The 18,932-nt window shown below is 37.1% G+C and overlaps 1 protein-coding gene across 1 annotated transcript in view; it reads left to right on the top strand.

The window, feature by feature from the left end:
- numa1 (nuclear mitotic apparatus protein 1) overlaps window positions 1-18,932 on the top strand; it is a 64,705-nt gene that overhangs the window by 24,226 nt on the left and 21,547 nt on the right. Inside the window, exons 10-15 of the mRNA XM_061925922.1 lie at window positions 1,951-2,062; window positions 8,787-8,904; window positions 9,118-9,258; window positions 12,910-13,023; window positions 14,759-18,397; window positions 18,482-18,691. Of these exons, the coding sequence (XP_061781906.1) occupies window positions 1,951-2,062; window positions 8,787-8,904; window positions 9,118-9,258; window positions 12,910-13,023; window positions 14,759-18,397; window positions 18,482-18,691 (4,334 nt within the window). The remainder of the gene's footprint in view (window positions 1-1,950; window positions 2,063-8,786; window positions 8,905-9,117; window positions 9,259-12,909; window positions 13,024-14,758; window positions 18,398-18,481; window positions 18,692-18,932) is intronic.

Below are 18,932 nucleotides of genomic sequence, written 5' to 3'. Positions count from 1 at the left end.
TGACGTCACTTGATTGACATTCACGGCACCCGAGGGTCTTCTGAGATGACGCCGGCTGCTGCCAGCTCATTAAAATTACCGACTGGAAGGCGAGAAACACTTTATTTCAACAGACTCTGGCGCCGTCCCGGTCGTCATAACTCCAAAGACCGACTGCACAGTTGCGCTAACAAAATAAGAGTCTCAGAAAGCTGGCGTGCACAAGCTAGCAAGCTACGGAGTTTGCGGACAATGTATTTCTTGTAAAGTGTATACAAAGGAGTACGGAAGCTGGACAAATAAGATGCCAAAAACCAACCACTTTCATGTGGTATTGGACAGAAAGGAGGACTTTTTTTCTCCTCCATTCGAAAATGCGGACGTTATCAGCACCACTGTCTGATTCCAATCAATGCAAGTCATCACAATCAGGTAATACACCAACTTATATTCTTGTCTTCATGAAAGAAAGGAATCTATATGTGTTAAACATGCTTTTATTATCTTTTAACACCGTTAACTTGTTAACAATATTAACTATATGTGTTAAACATGCTTGTATTATATTTAAACACCTTTAACTTGTTAACAATATTAACTATATGTATTAAACATTCTTGTATTATCATTAAACACCTTTAATTTATTAACAATATTAACTATGTGTTATACATACTTGTATTATCATTAAACACCTTTAACTTGTTAACAATATTAACTATATGTGTTAAACATGCTTGCATTATCTTTAAACACCTTTAATGTATTAACAATATTAACTATGTGTTATACATACTTGTATTATCATTAAACACCTTTAACTTGTTAACAATATTAACTATATGTATTAAACATACTTGTATTATCATTAAACACCTTTAATGTATTAACTATATGTGTTAAACATGCTTGCATTATCATTAAACACCTTTAATTTATTAACAATATTAACTATATGTGTTAAACATGCTTGCATTATCATTAAACACCTTTAACTTGTTAACAAAAACATATATTTCATAAATAAGTAAATATAAATTATATATATGAATGAGGTAGATCCCCACGACTTGATCAATTGAAAAGTAGCTCGCCTGCAGAAAAAGTGTGAGCACCCCTGGGCTAGATGAATAAATGAACAGTCAATCAGCATGATAAAACAAACTATGACCTACATTCTTGTATGACAACAGAATGGCTAGCAGAACAGAAGGCAGAGGAAACTACACCTTTTGATTTAGTATTTGCTAGTTGAACTTTACATATCACAAAAAAAGGTCAATTCGGATCGCTAATGTTGTGTTAGCATAAATGAATGGGATTTAACATAGAGAAAATTAGCATCACGGCTAACAGAGAAATATTTTGGGTTCATTATGAGACTGTGGTGGTACATAAACCTAGCTAGCTAGAGATATTGGCCCCAAAATCATTGAACAAGTACAGGAACAGCTAGCTAGCTTGAGTGTAAGTCTGCTGGAGTAGTCTACAGTCATACAGTAACAAGCAATTACACTTACGGTAAATACCATACATCAAATATATTTACCCCATCAACACTTACCAGTCCTTGGGCTCAAATACTAGTGTGGCCTCAATAGCCCTGCTGTAGTGTGTAGCATGCTGGGAATTATCTGTGCATGCACTCCACATGTGATGGAGGAATGCACAGTGAAGGGTTAAAATTCAACTGAATTTGCATTAAATCAGGTTGTTTTAGCTAATAATCATGCTGCAAGATCTAGCATGTTGCATTCAATCTTTATTCCCATGGAAAGTTTCCAACTTTGAATATTCCCGGAATTTTGCAACCCTAGTCGAGAGTCCAGCTCATCGCTTCCATGCTGGGTGTTTTATGTTTCGGAGGACAGCGCGGAGAAAGAGGCTCTTAAAAAGTATAGAGGAGACAAAGAGAGATAGGAAAATGCCAGACACAACCTAACGGATGCCTTCACTCCTGTTCCTCCACAGAATCTCTCATCAACCAGTTGCAGTATCGTCTGGATAAGATGAAAAATGAGCAGACTCATCAGGAGGAGATGGCCAGGAAGCAAGTCGATGAACTTGAGACCAAGAATAGCTCGTAAGAATCCTCATATTTTCAAATGACATCATGATAAAGTTTATCATACGTACAGTAAGTACTACTGTGACATAACCATACTGATAACTTCCGACAGTATTATCATCCTTAAATAAAAATTATGTAAAAACCGTGAATGATAACTGAACTTTGGTTAATTCATTAAATGCTAACATGAATGAACGTCTTTCCACATAAAAACACAACAAACCTGAATCTGAACTTGTATAAAACAATTACTGTCCAAACAAGACAAATATTCAAGTGTTCACATTGAAGCTACAAGCTGCTCTCAGAAGAGTGGTCGCTGTGTGCTCAGAAGTAGAAAACAAATGTATTAACAGCTGTTGACTACAGAGTGAACTCGCCACACGTCGGGAAGCAAAGAGAACAATCATTCATTAAAAAAACATTCTAAAACTTTTACAAAATAAAATGGGAAAAAATATTTAAACACTCAAAATGAATCTTAAAGTGGAATCACACTTTTATTTTATTTTAGTTTAGCCTATCTGCCTATTACCTATTCAAAATCCTTTTATATAACACAAGAACATTTTCTTTTTTTATGGATTCTGAACCCAAAGGGAGTCGCTCTATTTTGCCTATAAAGCGCTTTAAAAATCATCCAAAAACCTCCATTAGGTTTTATATACACACTGTAAGTATATATGTAGTATCTAGTAACATTCATAACAACATGTAATGTTTACATATTTTCATCATTTTAAGTATTATATACACGCTAAGTATATACAGTATGTAATGTAGTAACATTCATAATAACATGTAATATTTACATATTTTCATCATTTTAAGTATTATATACACACTGTAAGTATATATGTAATGTAGTAACATTCGTAACAAGTCATATTTACATATTTTCATCATTCTAAGTATTATATACACACTAAGTATATATGTAATGTAGTAACATTCATAATATGTAATATTTACATATTTTCATCATTTTAAGTATTATATACACGCTAAGTATATACAGTATGAAATGTAGTAACATTCATAATAACATGTAATATTTACATATTTTCATCATTTTAAGTATTATATACACGCTGTAAGTATGTATGTAATGTAGTAACATTCATATGTAATATTTACATATTTTCATCATTTTAAGTATTATATACATGCTAAGTATATACAGTATGTAATGTAGTAACATTCATAATAACATGTAATATTTACATATTTTCATCATTTTAAGTATTATATACACACTGTAAGTATATATGTAATGTAGTAACATTCATAATATGTAATATTTACGTATTTTCATCATTTTAAAAGGGAACATTATCTCAATTTCAGAATTGTTAAAACCTTTGAGAGCCCGATTTTCATCAATTAATATATTCTGTAGACATACCCTCATGTCAGCAGGCCAGGGAAGCTAGGGTCGATATTCTTCTCTTGATCATCTTCGGGACGGTGTGAGCCAAGACATCCAGGGGGTTTAGCTCGCTCGTCTGCGGTAACAAACTGCCGCCATTGCTTGCCGTGCTACCGAGGTCCTTTGTCCCTGAATTGCTCACACACTCCGGCAGATTCAATGGGGGTCTGGCGGCAGATTTCTTTGACTTTATGGTTGGAAATGCATCTGCTTTGAGTGTCGCAGGATATCCACACATTCTTGCCATCTCTGTCGTAGCATAGCTTTCGTCGGTAAAGTGTGCGGAACAAACGTCCAATTTCTTGCCACTTTGGCATCTTTGGGCCACTGGTGCAACTTGAATCCGTCCCTGTTGGTGTTGTTACACCCTCCGACAACACACCGACGAGGCATGATGTCTCCAAGGTACGGAAAACAGTCGAAAAAACGGAAAATAACAGAGCTGATTTGACTCGGTGTTTGAGAAAATGGCGGATAGCTTCCCGTTGTGACGTCATCGGTCTGAGAGCGAATATTAGAAAGGCGTTTAATTCGCCAAAATTCACCCATTTAGAGTTCGGAAATCGGTTAAAAAAATATATGGTCTTTTTTCTGCAACATCAAGGTATATATTGACGCTTCCATAGGTCTGGTGATAATGTTCACCTTTAAACACTCAAAATGAATCTTAAAGTGGAATCACACTTTTATTTTATTTTAGTTTAGCCTATCTGCCTATTACCTATTCAAAATCCTTTTATATAACACAAGAACATTTTCTTTTTTTATGGATTCTGAACCCAAAGGGAGTCGCTCTATTTTGCCTATGAAGCGCTTTAAAAATCATCCAAAAACCTCCATTAGGTTTTATATACACACTGTAAGTATATATGTAGTATCTAGTAACATTCATAACAACATGTAATGTTTACATATTTTCATCATTTTAAGTATTATATACACGCTAAGTATATACAGTATGTAATGTAGTAACATTCATAATAACATGTAATATTTACATATTTTCATCATTTTAAGTATTATATACACACTGTAAGTATATATGTAATGTAGTAACATTCATAATAACATGCAAGATTTACATATTTTCATCATTTTAAGTATTATATACACGCTAAGTATATACAATATGTAATGTAGTAACATTCATAATAACATGTAATATTTACATATTTTCATCATTTTAAGTATTATATACACACTGTAAGTATATATGTAATGTAGTAACATTCATAATATGTAATATTTACATATTTTCATCATTTTAAGTATTATATACACGCTATTAAATGTGCTTTATAAATAAAGTTGATTTAAGTATATACAGTATGTAATGTAGTAACATTCATAATAACATGTAATATTTACATATTTTCATCATTTTAAGTATTATATACACACTGTAAGTATATATGTGATGTAGTAACATTCATAATATGTAATATTTACATATTTTCATCATTTTAAGTATTATATACACGCTATTAAATGTGCTTTATAAATAAAGTTGATTTAAGTATATACAGTATGTAATGTAGTAATATTCATAATAACATGTAATATTTACATATTTTCATCATTTTAAGTATTGTATACACACTGTAAGTATATATGTAATGTAGTAACATTCATAACATGTCATATTCACATATTTTCATCATTTTAAGTATTATATACACACTAAGTATATATGTAATGTAGTAACATTCATAATATGTCATATTTACATATTTTCATCATTTTAAGTATTATATACACGCTAAGTATATACAGTATGTAATGTAGTAACATTCCTAATATGTAATATTTACATATTTTCATAATTTTAAGTATTATATACACACTAAGTATATGTGTACCGTAATGTAGTAACATTCATAACATGTCATATTCACATATTTTCATCATTTTAAGTATTATATACACACTAAGTATATATGTAATGTAGTAACATTCATAATATGTAATATTTACATATTTTCATCATTTTAAGTATTATATACACGCTAAGTATATACAGAATGTAATGTAGTAACATTCATAACATGTAATATTTACATATTTTCATCATTTTAAGTATTATATACACACTGTAAGTATATATGTAATGTAGTAACATTCATAATAACATGTAATATTTACATATTTTCATCATTTTAAGTATTATATACACACTAAGTATATATGTAATGTAGTAACATTCATAACATGTCATATTCACATATTTTCATCATTTTAAGTATTAATTTCACAGACTCATCACAACGTTCACTTCCCCTTCAACAACAACAAGACCACTAATCATGGCAGACTTGATGAGAGAGAACAAAGACTACTTTGGGACAAATGATGATTTAGAAACTTCTATTTTTGAGGCTGAATATAAGGAGGATGATCTAGAAGTTTTAGAAGCTGTGTGCTAAACAGATGCAGCTAAGCATCATGTAGCAGTTTTGCTAAGTAGAGATTAACTGATTGGCCGGCCGATATTTGGCATTTTGACGTATATCAGTATCTGTCATACTTGCCAACACTCCCGAATTTTCCGGGAGACTCCCGAAATTCAGCGCCTCTCCCGAAAACCTCCCGGGACAAATTTTCTCCCGAAATGCAGGCGGAGCTGGAGGCCACTCCCCCTCCAGCTCCATGCGGACCTGAGTGACGTGTTGACAGCCTGTTCACACGTCCGCTTTCTCACAATATAAACAGCTAATGATGGAGGGCGAGTTCTTGGTTTCTTATGTGGGTTTATTGTTAGGCAGTTTCATTAACGTCCTCCCAGCGCGGTAACAACACACAACAACAGCAGTCAAGTTTTCGTCTACGTAAAGCAGTTCGTCTGCTGTAAACAGCAATGTTGTGACACTTTTAAACAGGACAATACTGCCATCTACTGTACATGCATATGTGACCCACCCATAATGTGTCACATTTTTGTGTTGATTGATTTATTTTATTTTGTGGTTTGAAATAGTTTTTGGAGCTGTCATTATACATTTATCAGTATTCACATTGGTCAGTAGGGGGCAGTAGGGCGTTTCTTCCCAATTGAATGCTATCACCTGCAGACCGGAAGTGTCTTGTCATTCTGATGAGAGCGACCAGTCTGTGAACAATTGAAACGTCCTATGTGCTTTTTCCTCCTGTATAACAGGTTAGTTTTGGTGAATCAACTCACTGAATAATATCCATGTGATCTTTATAAGTTAAAGTACACATTCTGATGGTGGAGCCTAACTCTAAAGTGTTTGTGAGTTGTAGTTTGTATTTGTGAATGAATCCAGTGCACAGCTGCAGTAATCAATACAAAATGGCGAAGTGAGTGCGCAATGTTTATATAGGAACTTCTGATCCTAATTCAGACTCCCAAATTAGAGCTCCTGTTTTCTTATTGATTTTATAATGTATATTTGTATAATGTGTGTGTTCTGAAATAGTGAGAGAGAATAGAACAAGGATGGACAATTCAACCCTTAACTCAACAATGAGTAGATGAGTGTTATGTGTGTGTATATGTGTAAATAAATGAACACTGAAATTCAAGTATTTCTTTTATTTATATATATATATATATATATATATATATATAGCTAGAATTAACTGAAAGTCAAGTATTTCTTATATATATATATATATATATATATATATATATATGTCTATATCTATCTATCTTAACCACGCCCCCCACCCCCCACCTCCCGAAATCGGAGGTCTCAAGGTTGGCAAGTATGGTATCTGTAGTTTATTTTATTTTATTTTTTTCAAAAAAATATCTCAACTATAATCTAGGTGAAGTAGCCCAGAATTGTTTTTATTTAAATGTTGACAATATTTCATCAGAAACCTTACAACGTATTAAATCCATAAAGTGTTATAAAATGCAGTAGAAGAGTTATTGTGATGTAGAGAAATGTCATATTTTGACCTATTTTCCCAAGAGACTTTCCATATTTTGAAATGCAAATGTTGATGTTCCTCTAAGACACACCTAATTAAGGTGTTTGATGTTTTTTGATGACAAATTAAACACAACATAAAACATTATGTCACTAGTGGTCCCACTTTTCCTAAAAAAAATTAAAAAAACTTAAAACCTTGTCCAGATGTTTACTGACATATAATATTCATGTTTAAATAACTTGAATATCGGCTCCCAATATCGCTTAGCGGCATCCTTGACTACTAATCATCGGTATCGGTCCTAAAAAAACATATCTGTCAATCTCGATTACTAAGTGCCAAACAAGCCTAATAAAACGGCCACTGTACAATGTCTGCTCTCACTGGGATAAAAACTTTGGGATGTTCATATATTCCCCTGTAGATGAATTCATCATAATTCTCACTGTGTTAAAAAAAAGCATCTTTTCGTGTCTTTCTCGCCATCTCCCGGTCTAAGTTGGATGTCAAAGTTGACCAACTTGTCGGTTTATTTATAGGTTGTCTGTGTTAGCGCGTATTATAACAACATTGCTAATTCTTGGTAAGTAAAAGGAGTATTGTTGGGTTTATTTTAAGGGGGGTTTGTAGGCGCAATAGAGTACTCCCATTATCTCCATTCTTAGCTGACTTTTGCTAATGTTTGTTTATGACCTAGTCTTAGAATGCATAAAAAGAATAAAAACATATTACGTAAGGATTGTGAATAAAAGGCTAAATTCCAGAAAAAGTGCAGTTCCCTCTTTAAGAATCCAGCACAATGTTTAATGTTCTAGAAAGTGTGGAAGGATGCTTATATGTTTAAGAATTCTTTCGTTTTACATAGCCATGTTTAGAGTAGATAGTACTTTTCCTTTTTATATTTTACTAGTTTCTCTTGTGTTCAGAGAGTGTTCTGTTTTGTGTCTTACGTTGGAATGTGAAGACCTCCCCCACTGGTTTCTTATCAGTGGTGCGAGGGGGAGATGGGGGTTTTCTTTGTGTGCAAAGAAGTTGGTTTTTCCGTTGGAATGCCAGATCAACTAGAGCAGCCGATATGAATGTATTGGTTAAGCTGATCTCCTAAAGCTTTGGTATAAACTTGAAAATATTCCAATTCTGTCTTGATGGCCCTTCTTACTCAGCATATATGTCATCAAAAGAACTTGGGATTGACCAGTAACTTAGATTCCCTGGGAGGAAGAACTGGTCCGGCGCAACAAAAGACTACCGTGTATACATACTTAAGTAAAACTTGGTTGAAAAAGTTCAGTGTGTGCATAAATGAGCACATTCAACAATACCGTGACAATAACCTTGATGATTCTGGTCGCAACAACCGTGATGTGACATTTCCATTCATTAATTCCCACATTTCTTTCTTTTTAGTTTGCTTGTGCGTCTGGATGAGATTTTGAAACAGAACAAAAACTGGAAAAGTAGCTCCTTGCTGATGGAGCGGAAAGTGGACGAGCTCACAGGGGAGAATGGCCTGCTCTCTTCCCAGGTACGCCCCAGTGTGGACATGTACAACATCGGGTGATTAATACATGGTTTAGAATTGGTTGTTGGTAATGGAGTGCAGTACTGGGCTGCCTCCAGCAGTCCACTAGTTTGTAGTCCAGCGTTTACATCCCTGATTGGACAAGAACTCTCCAAAAAAACATTTTGACAAATTCCCCCTGAGCGGGTCTTCTAAGGCTCGATGCCATTTCTGCAGATGCTTGCGACATGTTCCCAGCTGACCGCCATGGAAGCGGAGGTCGGCAGGTTGACGCAGTCCCGAGCATTTGCCCAGGAGGAGTGGAGCACCAAGAGACACTACCTCCAGTCGGAACTCAATCAAGCCACCGCTCAAAAGGTAAAATGTCATCCCTCTGCAGTCGCCATAAACCCATCGATCAGTATCGGCCCCAGTTTCTTGATTAATGCTTTTTTTCAAAGCTGATCTCTTATATTTATATACTTGATATCTCCATACACAGTGTGGAGCCGATCCTCTAAATCTCTAAATTTTCTGCAGGCGAGCTACTTTTCAATTGATCAAGTCGTGGGGATCTACCTCATTCATATATATAATTTATATTTACTTATTTATGAAATATATGTTTTTGTTAACAAGTTAAAGGTGTTTAATGATAATGCAAGCATGTTTAACTCATATAGTTAATATTGTTAAACAATTAAAGGTGTTTAATGATATTACAAGCATGTTCAATACATATAGTTAATATTGTTAACAAGTTAAAGGTGTTTAAAGATAATACAAGCATGTTTAACACATAGTTAATATTGTTAAAAAATTAAAGGTGTTTAATGATAATACAAGAATGTTTAATACATATAGTTAATATTGTTAACAAGTTAAAGGTGTTTAAAGATAATACAAGCATGTTTAACACATATAGTTAATATTGTTAATAAGTTAAAGGTGTTTAAAGATAATACAAGCATGTTTAACACATATAGTTAATATTGTTAATAAGTTAAAGGTGTTTAAAGATAATACAAGCATGTTTAACACATATAGTTAATATTGTTAACAAGTTAAAGGTGTTTAAAGATAATGCAAGCATGTTTAACACATATAGTTAATATTGTTAATAAATTAAAGGTGTTTAATGATAATACAAGTATGTTTAATACATATAGTTAATATTGTTAACAAGTAAAAAGTGTTTAAAGATAATGAAAGCATGTTTAACTCGTATAGTTAATATTGTTAAACAATTAAAGGTGTTTAATGATAATACAATAATGTTTAATACATATAGTTAATATTGTTAACAAGTTAAAGGTGTTTAATGATAATACAAGCATGTTTAACACATAGTTAATATTGTTGAAAAATTAAAGGTGTTTAATGATAATACAAGAATGTTTAATACATATAGTTAATATTGTTAACAAGTTAAAGGTGTTTAAAGATAATACAAGCATGTTTAACACATAGTTAATATTGTTAATAAGTTAAAGGTGTTTAAAGATAATACAAGCATGTTTAACACATATAGTTAATATTGTTAACAAGTTAAAGGTGTTTAAAGATAATACAAGCATGTTTAACACATATAGTTAATATTGTTAATAAGTTAAAGGTGTTTAAAGATAATACAAGCATGTTTAACACATATAGTTAATATTGTTAATAAGTTAAAGGTGTTTAATGATAATACAAGCATGTTTAACACATAGTTAATATTGTTAAAAAATTAAAGGTGTTTAATGATAATACAAGAATGTTTAATACATATAGTTAATATTGTTAACAAGTTAAAGGTGTTTAAAGATCATACAAGAATGTTTAACACATATAGTTAATATTGTTAATAAGTTAAAGGTGTTTAAAGATAATACAAGCATGTTTAACACATATAGTTAATATTGTTAATAAGTTAAAGGTGTTTAAAGATAATACAAGCATGTTTAACATATATAGTTAATATTGTTAATAAGTTAAAGGTGTTTAAAGATAATACAAGCATGTTTAACACATATAGTTAATATTGTTAATAAGTTAAAGGTGTTTAAAGATAATACAAGCATGTTTAACACATATAGTTAATATTGTTAACAAGTTAAAGGTGTTTAAAGATAATACAAGCATGTTTAACATATATAGTTAATATTGTTAATAAGTTAAAGGTGTTTAAAGATAATACAAGCATGTTTAACACATATAGTTAATATTGTTAATAAGTTAAAGGTGTTTAAAGATAATACAAGCATGTTTAACACATATAGCTAATATTGTTAACAAGTAAAAGGTGTTTAATGATAATACAAGCATGTTTAACACATAGTTAATATTGTTAAAAATTTAAGGTGTTTAATGATAATACAAGAATGTTTAATACATATAGTTAATATTGTTAACAAGTTAAAGGTGTTTAAAGATAATACAAGCATGTTTAACACATATAGTTAATATTGTTAATAAGTTAAAGGTGTTTAAAGATAATACAAGCATGTTTAACACATATAGTTAATATTGTTAATAAGTTAAAGGTGTTTAAAGATAATACAAGCATGTTTAACACATAGTTAATATTGTTAAAAAATTAAAGGTGTTTAATGATAATACAAGAATGTTTAATACATATAGTTAATATTGTTAACAAGTTAAAGGTGTTTAAAGATAATACAAGCATGTTTAACACATATAGTTAATATTGTTAATAAGTTCAAGGTGTTTAAAGATAATACAAGCATGTTTAACACATATAGTTAATATTGTTAATAAGTTAAAGGTGTTTAAAGATAATACAAGCATGTTTAATACATATAGTTAATATTGTTAACAAGTTAAAGGTGTTTAAAGATAATACAAGCATGTTTAACACATATAGTTAATATTGTTAATAAGTTAAAGGTGTTTAAAGATAATACAAGCATGTTTAACACATATAGATTCCTTTCTTTCATGAAGACAAGAATATAAGTTGGTGTATTACCTGATTCTGATGACTTGCATTGATTGGTTGATTGATTGATTGATCAGACAGTGGTACTGATAAGGTCCGCATTTTCGAATGGAGGACAAAAAAGTCCTCCTTTCTGTCCAATACCGCATGAAAGTGGTTGCTTTTTGGCATCTTATTTGTCCAGCTTCCGTACTTTTTTGTATACACTTTACAAGAAATACATTGTCGGCAAACTCCGTAGCTTGCTAGCTTGTGCACGCCAGCTTTCTGAGACTCTTATTTTGTTAGCGCAACTGTGCAGTCGGTCTTTGGAGTTTTGACGACAGGTACGGCGCCAGAGTCTGTTGAAATAAAGTGTTTCTCGCCTTCCAGTCGGTCATTTTAATGAGCTGGCAGTAGCCGGCGTCATCTCAGAAGACCCTCGGGTGCTGTGAATGTCAATCAAGTGACGAAAGTGACGTCATAGTGAAGATTTATGATCGCTCATTTTTAGGACTATTTTTTTAATGCGACTGACACACCCTCCGAGATCGACCGGTAGCTCGCGATCGACGTAATGAGCACCCCTGCTCTAAATTGTTAATCATCACCTCTATCGCGGAAAATCTGCATTTCTTTGTATTTTAAAGGGGAACTACACTTTTTGGAGGGGAATTTTGCCTATAATTCACAATCCTTATGTGGGACAAGAAGACTAGGCCACCTACTCAGTGGCTTAGTGGTTAGAGTGTCCGCCCTGAGATCGCTAGGTTGTGAGTTGAAACCCCGGCCGAGTCATACCAAAGACTATAAAAATGGGAGCCATTACCTCCCTGTTTGGCACTCAGCATCAAGGTTTGAAATTGGGGGTAAAATCGCCAAAATGATTCCCGGGCGCGGCCACTGCTCCTGCTCACTGCTCCCCTCACTTCCCAGGGGGTGAACAAGGAGATGGGTCAAATGCAGAGGACAAATTTCACCACACCTCGTGTGTGTGTGTGTGTGACAATCATTGCTACTTTAACTTTATTTAGGTTAAGAGCTAATTAGCCACAACAATAAACAAATACAAAGATTGATGTCATACTGACTGCTTTATTTCATCACAGGAGCTCCTCGGTGAACAAATTCAGATCCTGCAGGGAAAGATTTCATGTCTGGAGGATGAAATTGGAAAAGCCGCAAAGGAAGACGCAGGAGAAAACATGGGAACTGTAATGGAGGTGTGTGGGCGTGTACCGTCAGGTTTTGATATTCAAAACGGTTAGCAGTGTTTCCCACAGGACAGGCATCAATTTGTGGTGGTGTGGGCGGAGGGTGGCGGCGGCGGCGGCGGCAGCGCCGATGACCAAGAAGAACGCGGAGTTGGAATATAATTACAACATTTTATGTACATATTTATATACAGATTTGAACAATTAGTGATTCACTGAAATATATTTATTAATTGTGGTTCTTACAAAAAATATATCTTAAAATATAAAAGCTAAAATGTCTCTTAAAGCTCTGCCCCTTTAATTAGTGAATACTAAATAATTTAACTTTAGCCTACTACTACAACCATATTATTTACCAGCAACATGAAGTGAAACAGAGGCAGAGGTGTCCTGCCACAGTCAGTCAACCTCCTCCTCCTCCTGCTGCTGCTGCTGAACAGGTCGCACCTGTGGTCCGGACTGTAGGCCTACCTCCTCTCCAAGTCGAGCCCTTTTCGGCCGTTGAAAATATTTTTCTATACTCATCTGTGTGAAGGAGTGAACATCCAACATTAGAATTTATTACTAACGAGCAGAACCGCTCTATGTACAGTGCCGTCTGACCTTAAGCGGCAGCAGCTCAACACATGCAGGGTTCAACGTTAAGGTTTTTTTCTACTTGCCTGACTTCTCAAATCTACTTGCCCCAATATTTTTACTTGTCCTGCCTAGGTTTTTTTCTGGCTGTGTAGTGCTCATGGCTTATATCTTACTAGAATTCTTCCCGTTGACTATTTACAACACTACACAGTAATTATTATTATTATTATCTATAATTACATTTAAATGGCATTGCATACATGTAAAATTAAATGCTATTTCACATTATTTGACCAGTAGCAGTTACACTCATCTGAACAGGTCAGCCACCTGTTTAAAGCCCGATCACAGTTGAAATCTTGAAATGAAGGGCCTTTAATGGCCAAAACATTAACCTGGACAACATTTTAACAGCTGGTTGGCTCAGATTTTATTCTTTTCATTGCATTCACATGCTGCAGTGGACAGTGGACAATTTAGCTTCAGTCCATGTGTGTTTATTGACAACAGGGCTATAACCTGGACACGTTAGCTCGTCGGTGAAACGCTCGGTGAAATCGCGGATTAACGTTAAATATATGACGAGCCGCGAGCGATGCAGCTATAACCTATCTACCTATAACAACTGTAAAAATGAAGCAATGCTACCACGCTAGCAAGCGTTAGCTAGCCGGCTATGAGCCACCAAGCTGCTAACTATCGCCAAAAGGCACCATTTAAGTTTATTTCCCCATGGCATCCTGGATCAAGGCTTTCAGCAGCTTTTGGACATTTGAGGTAGAAACGTAGGAAGCGCCATCATTATGAAAAGTAGCCGGCGAGTATTTTGATCCCGTCCGTCCATCCGTCCCTCTTCTTCTTCTTCTTCTTCTGGCCCACCAGGTGAATTAAGTGCTATTGGCGGAGTTACAATGCATAGTAGGCTACCGCCACCTACTGCACCGGAGTTGTAACTACAAGCAACATTCACAGACAGTCCCATTGCTTTTATGAGCGGTCGAGCGAGTCAAAAGCCGAAAAATCCATTTGTGGCGGACGTAATTCTTTCGTGGCGGGCCGCCACAAATAAATGAATGTGTGGGAAACACTGGTTAGCATGGCTGTTTGTTACAAATAAGAGAAGATTTCTGCTTGTTTGAACCTTCTCTCCTCAAATTGTCAGAGAGACGCCCTGAACAACGAGATTTGCTCTTTGAAGAAAGCAATAAGTGATCTTCAAGACGAACTTGAGCGGCTGGAGCTACAAAAAGCGGCGCAAATTAGAGAACTGCAGGCGCGCATTGATGCCTCTGAACAAGAACTGGAGACACTTAAGGAAATGAAGAAGGAAAATGAGTCCTTACTCATTCAGGCTGGAGACAAGCTGAAAGATCTTGAAACCAGGTGTCAGGATCTAACTTCCCTTTTGGCTGATAAGGACCTTCAAATTACCAGTCTCAAGGAAGAAGTGGAGGTTTTCGCCGTTGAAACGCAGAAGAACAAACAGGAAATTGAAACCAAAGACCAGCTGCTTGCTCAATTGAGCGAGGAAAGTTCCGATCAGCGAGAGATTCTCCAGAACAAAATCCAGACTCTGACAGTGGAGGTTGAAAATCTTACTTTGTCTGTCAAACGCGCCGAAGAAGAAGTCCGGTTTAAGCAAGATTTATTGGCTCAAAGTCAAGAAGATACGATCAGGCAAAGGGAGGCGCTGCAGGAACATATTTTAACTAGCGAAGGGGAAGCTCTCAGACTAAAGACTGAGATAACGGCCAAACACGAACAGCTTGTCGTCCTGCAGAATGACTGCTCCAAGCAGTCTGAAATTCTACTAGAGCAGATCGGACAACTGAAAAGTCAAGTTGAATCTCTGACCGGTTGTCTCACAAAGGCCGAGGAACAAGTTCAATCTCTTCAGGATCTTCTTGAGAAGCAGGAGCAGGAACGTGTTCTCCAGAAAGAACTTCTGCAGCAGCAACTGAGCTCTTCTGAGCAGAGCGTAAGCTCCCTGAAGGAGGAGGTCCAGGCCAAAGAAAAGCATATTACTTTCTTGAACGAGCAGTTTTCAGAGAAGTCAGAGCATCTTTGTGAAAATGTCCAAAGTTTGGAGAATCGGGTAGAGACTCTCGGTTCATCTTTGAAGAAAGCTGAGGAGAGTTTGCAATCCAAGGAAATTGTGTTTGCTGAACAGCAATCACAGAGCGCTCAGCGTACTGAGACCCTGCAGACGCAGTTGGGCTCCTCTCAACAGGAGGTGGACAGACTGATCGCAGAACTCCAAACCAGGGAGGGACAGCTGGTTTTGCTGCAGGAGAGCTCAGCACATTCTGAACTCCTGGAACAGAAGATTGAGGGTCTGGATAAGCAACTGGAAAATTTGACTGATTCTCTTCGCCTTGCAAAGGACCATGTGAAAGCCAAAGAAGAGCTGCTGGTCAAGCAGGAGCAAGAAAAGAGCTTTCACGTGGAGACCCTCGAACAGCACACCAAAGTCCTGCTGGAGGAGGTCCAGGCCAAAGAAAAGCATATTACTTTCTTGAACGAGCAGTTTTCAGAGAAGTCAGAGCATCTTCGTGAAAATGTCCAAAGTTTGGAGAAACGGGTAGAGACTCTCGGTTCATCTTTGAAGAATGCTGAGGAGAGTTTGCAATCCAAGGAAATTGTGTTTGCTGAACAGCAATCACAGAGCGCTCAGTGTACTGAGACCCTGCAGACGCAGTTGGGCTCATCTCAACAGGAGGTGGACAGACTGATCGCAGAACTCCAAACCAGGGAGGAACAGCTGGTTTTGCTGCAGGAGAGCTCAGCACATTCTGAACTCCTTGAACAGAAGATTGAGGGTCTGGATAAGCAACTGGAAAATATGACTGATTCTCTTCGCCTTGCAAAGGACCAAGTGAAAGCCAAAGAAGAGCTGCTGGTCAAGCAGGAGCAAGAAAAGAGCTTTCACGTGGAGACCCTCGAACAGAACACCAAAGTTCTGCTGGAGGAGGCCAAACAATTTAAAGAGGACATCCAAATCAAGGAAGACCAGATCAACATGCTTAAGGTGGAGAGTAGCAAGCAATGTGAGGTGCTGAAGAATGACATTCAGAGTCTCAAGAACCAACTTCAAAATGTGACTGAAACTCTGCAAAGTAAAGAAGAGCAAATTCATACAAAGGACAACTTGTTGGAAACCACAGCACTGGAGCTTTCCCAAGAAAGAAACAAGTATCTAAGCCTGCTTGAATCTTCTACGGAGGAGGTAAAGGTGCTTCGGGAGAACATACAGTCTCAAGAGGAACGGCTTGTCACACTAAAAGAAGAAAGCTCCTCTCAGACCGATGCGCTGCTTAAGGAGATCAGTCAGCTAAACGACCAATTAGCTGAGGTCCGTGAATTGCTCTGCAAAGCCGAGCAGCAGGTTCAGACTCTGCGAGCTCTGATGGCCACACGGGAGCAGGAAAGTGCTCAGCAGAAAGAGCTTCTGCAGCAGCAGCTGTCGGCATCGCAAGCCGAGGTGAGGAGGATGGATGCTCAGATCCGAACAAGCGAGGAAGGCATCGTGCAGCTGAATGCTGCCAGCTCCAAGCACTCGGACTTGCTCTGTCAAGAGATCCAACACTTGAAGACACAAGTGGAGTCTCTTGAGGCCACCCGTGGAAAAGCTGAAGAGGATGTTCAGTCCAAGAACAATCTGTTGGAAGAGGCGGAGAGGAATCTCGAACAAAGAGTCCAGACAGAAGAGCTTTTGCACAAGCAGCTGTCGGCATCGCAAGCCGAGGTGAGGAGGATGGATGCTCAGATCCGAACAAGCGAGGAAGGCATCGTGCAGCTGAATGCTGCCAGCTCCAAGCACTCGGACTTGCTCTGTCAAGAGATCCAACACTTGAAGACACAAGTGGAGTCTCTTGAGGCCACCCTTGGAAAAGCTGAAGAGGATGTTCAGTCCAAGAACAATCTGTTGGAAGAGGCAGAGAGGAATCTCGAACAAAGAGTCCAGACAGAAGAGCTTTTGCACAAGCAGATTTCCTCGTTTCAAGAAGAAATGGTGAAAGTCAAAGTATGTCAGGATGAGAAAGAGAAACTCCTCCTCAAAGCTGAGGAGAAACTCAACATGCTCCTGACCGAGTTGTCTTCTGTCCAAACCAAAACCGCAGAAAAAGACCAAAGCCTAGACGCCCTGAGTGCAGAGCTTGCTGCCCAGGCTCATTTGCTGCAGAAAGCAAACGAGGAGGCTCAAAGCAAAGCCACCAGTCTGGCTACGATCCAGGAAGAATCCTCCAAACAAACACATGAACTTCAGCAGGAGATAAGTCATCTCAAACGGGAGTTGGAATTGATTTCCCTCAAACTGGAAGAAAAACAGCAGCAATTATCTGAAGTCCAACAGGAGTCTGCTGAGCTCGCTGAGCAACTGAAGCTTCAGCTTGCTTCAGTCAATGCAGATTTGAAACAAAACCAAGAAGCACAAGCTGAAACCCTCAAACAAAGAGAAGGAGAACAGGAGCTTCAGCTTGTTCTTACAAGCGAAAAGGAGGCACTTGTTTGCGAAAAAGAAGACCTCTTGGCCAAGGTGCTCCAGGCACAAAATGACCACGTGGCCCAGGAGAAACGAGTGGAAGTGCTTGTTGTGGAGAAGGAGAGACTTGTTCAAAGCAAGCAGGCCACAGAGAGGGAGAACATGGCCTCCCAAAAGCTGCAACAGGTGCTCCAGCAAGAGCTGGAATTATTGAAAATGGAGAAATTGGGGCTCGTGAAAGAGACGGAGATGCTGAACAAAGACCTGCAAGAGCAGCTTGCCGCTAAATCAGAAGCCGTGGAACACTACAAGGCTCAGGTTAGTGAGCGCTCCCTCCACCTGGGACTTGAATCACTCCTGAGTGTTCAGTGTGGACCGTGCTAACATGTCCTGCTCTTGCAGATGGAGAAGGCGGCGAGTCACTACAATGACAAGAAGCAGCTTCTCATCGACAGCCACGAGGAAGTGTCGGCGCTCAAGCATTCCCTGGAAGTCAGGGAGCGGGAGTTGAAGGCCGCGGCCATGGAGAACAAGCTGCTTCAGCTGGATCTGGAAAAGGCGAGGAGCAAGGAAACGACGATGTCGAGCAAGCTGGCTAGTTTGGAGGCACAGGTTGGTTCTTTATTCTGCTCCATATTATATTGGTATGTATTTATGGATATGGCATGTCTGGCCAGTCTAGTACCCGCACTCTTTTACTATGAAGCCACGCTGTTGTAACACGTGGCTTGGCATTGTCTTGCTGAAATAAGCAGGGGCGTCCATGATAACGTTGCTTGGATGGCAACATATGTTGCTCCAAAACCTGCATGTACCTTTCAGCATTAATGGTGCCTTCACAGATGTGTAAGTT

Source organism: Nerophis lumbriciformis, linkage group LG30 (genome assembly GCF_033978685.3).
Source record: "Nerophis lumbriciformis linkage group LG30, RoL_Nlum_v2.1, whole genome shotgun sequence".
Taxonomy (NCBI): domain Eukaryota; kingdom Metazoa; phylum Chordata; class Actinopteri; order Syngnathiformes; family Syngnathidae; genus Nerophis; species Nerophis lumbriciformis.
Note: the sequence above shows the minus strand (reverse complement) of the source record. Positions and strands in the feature narration are given on the sequence as shown.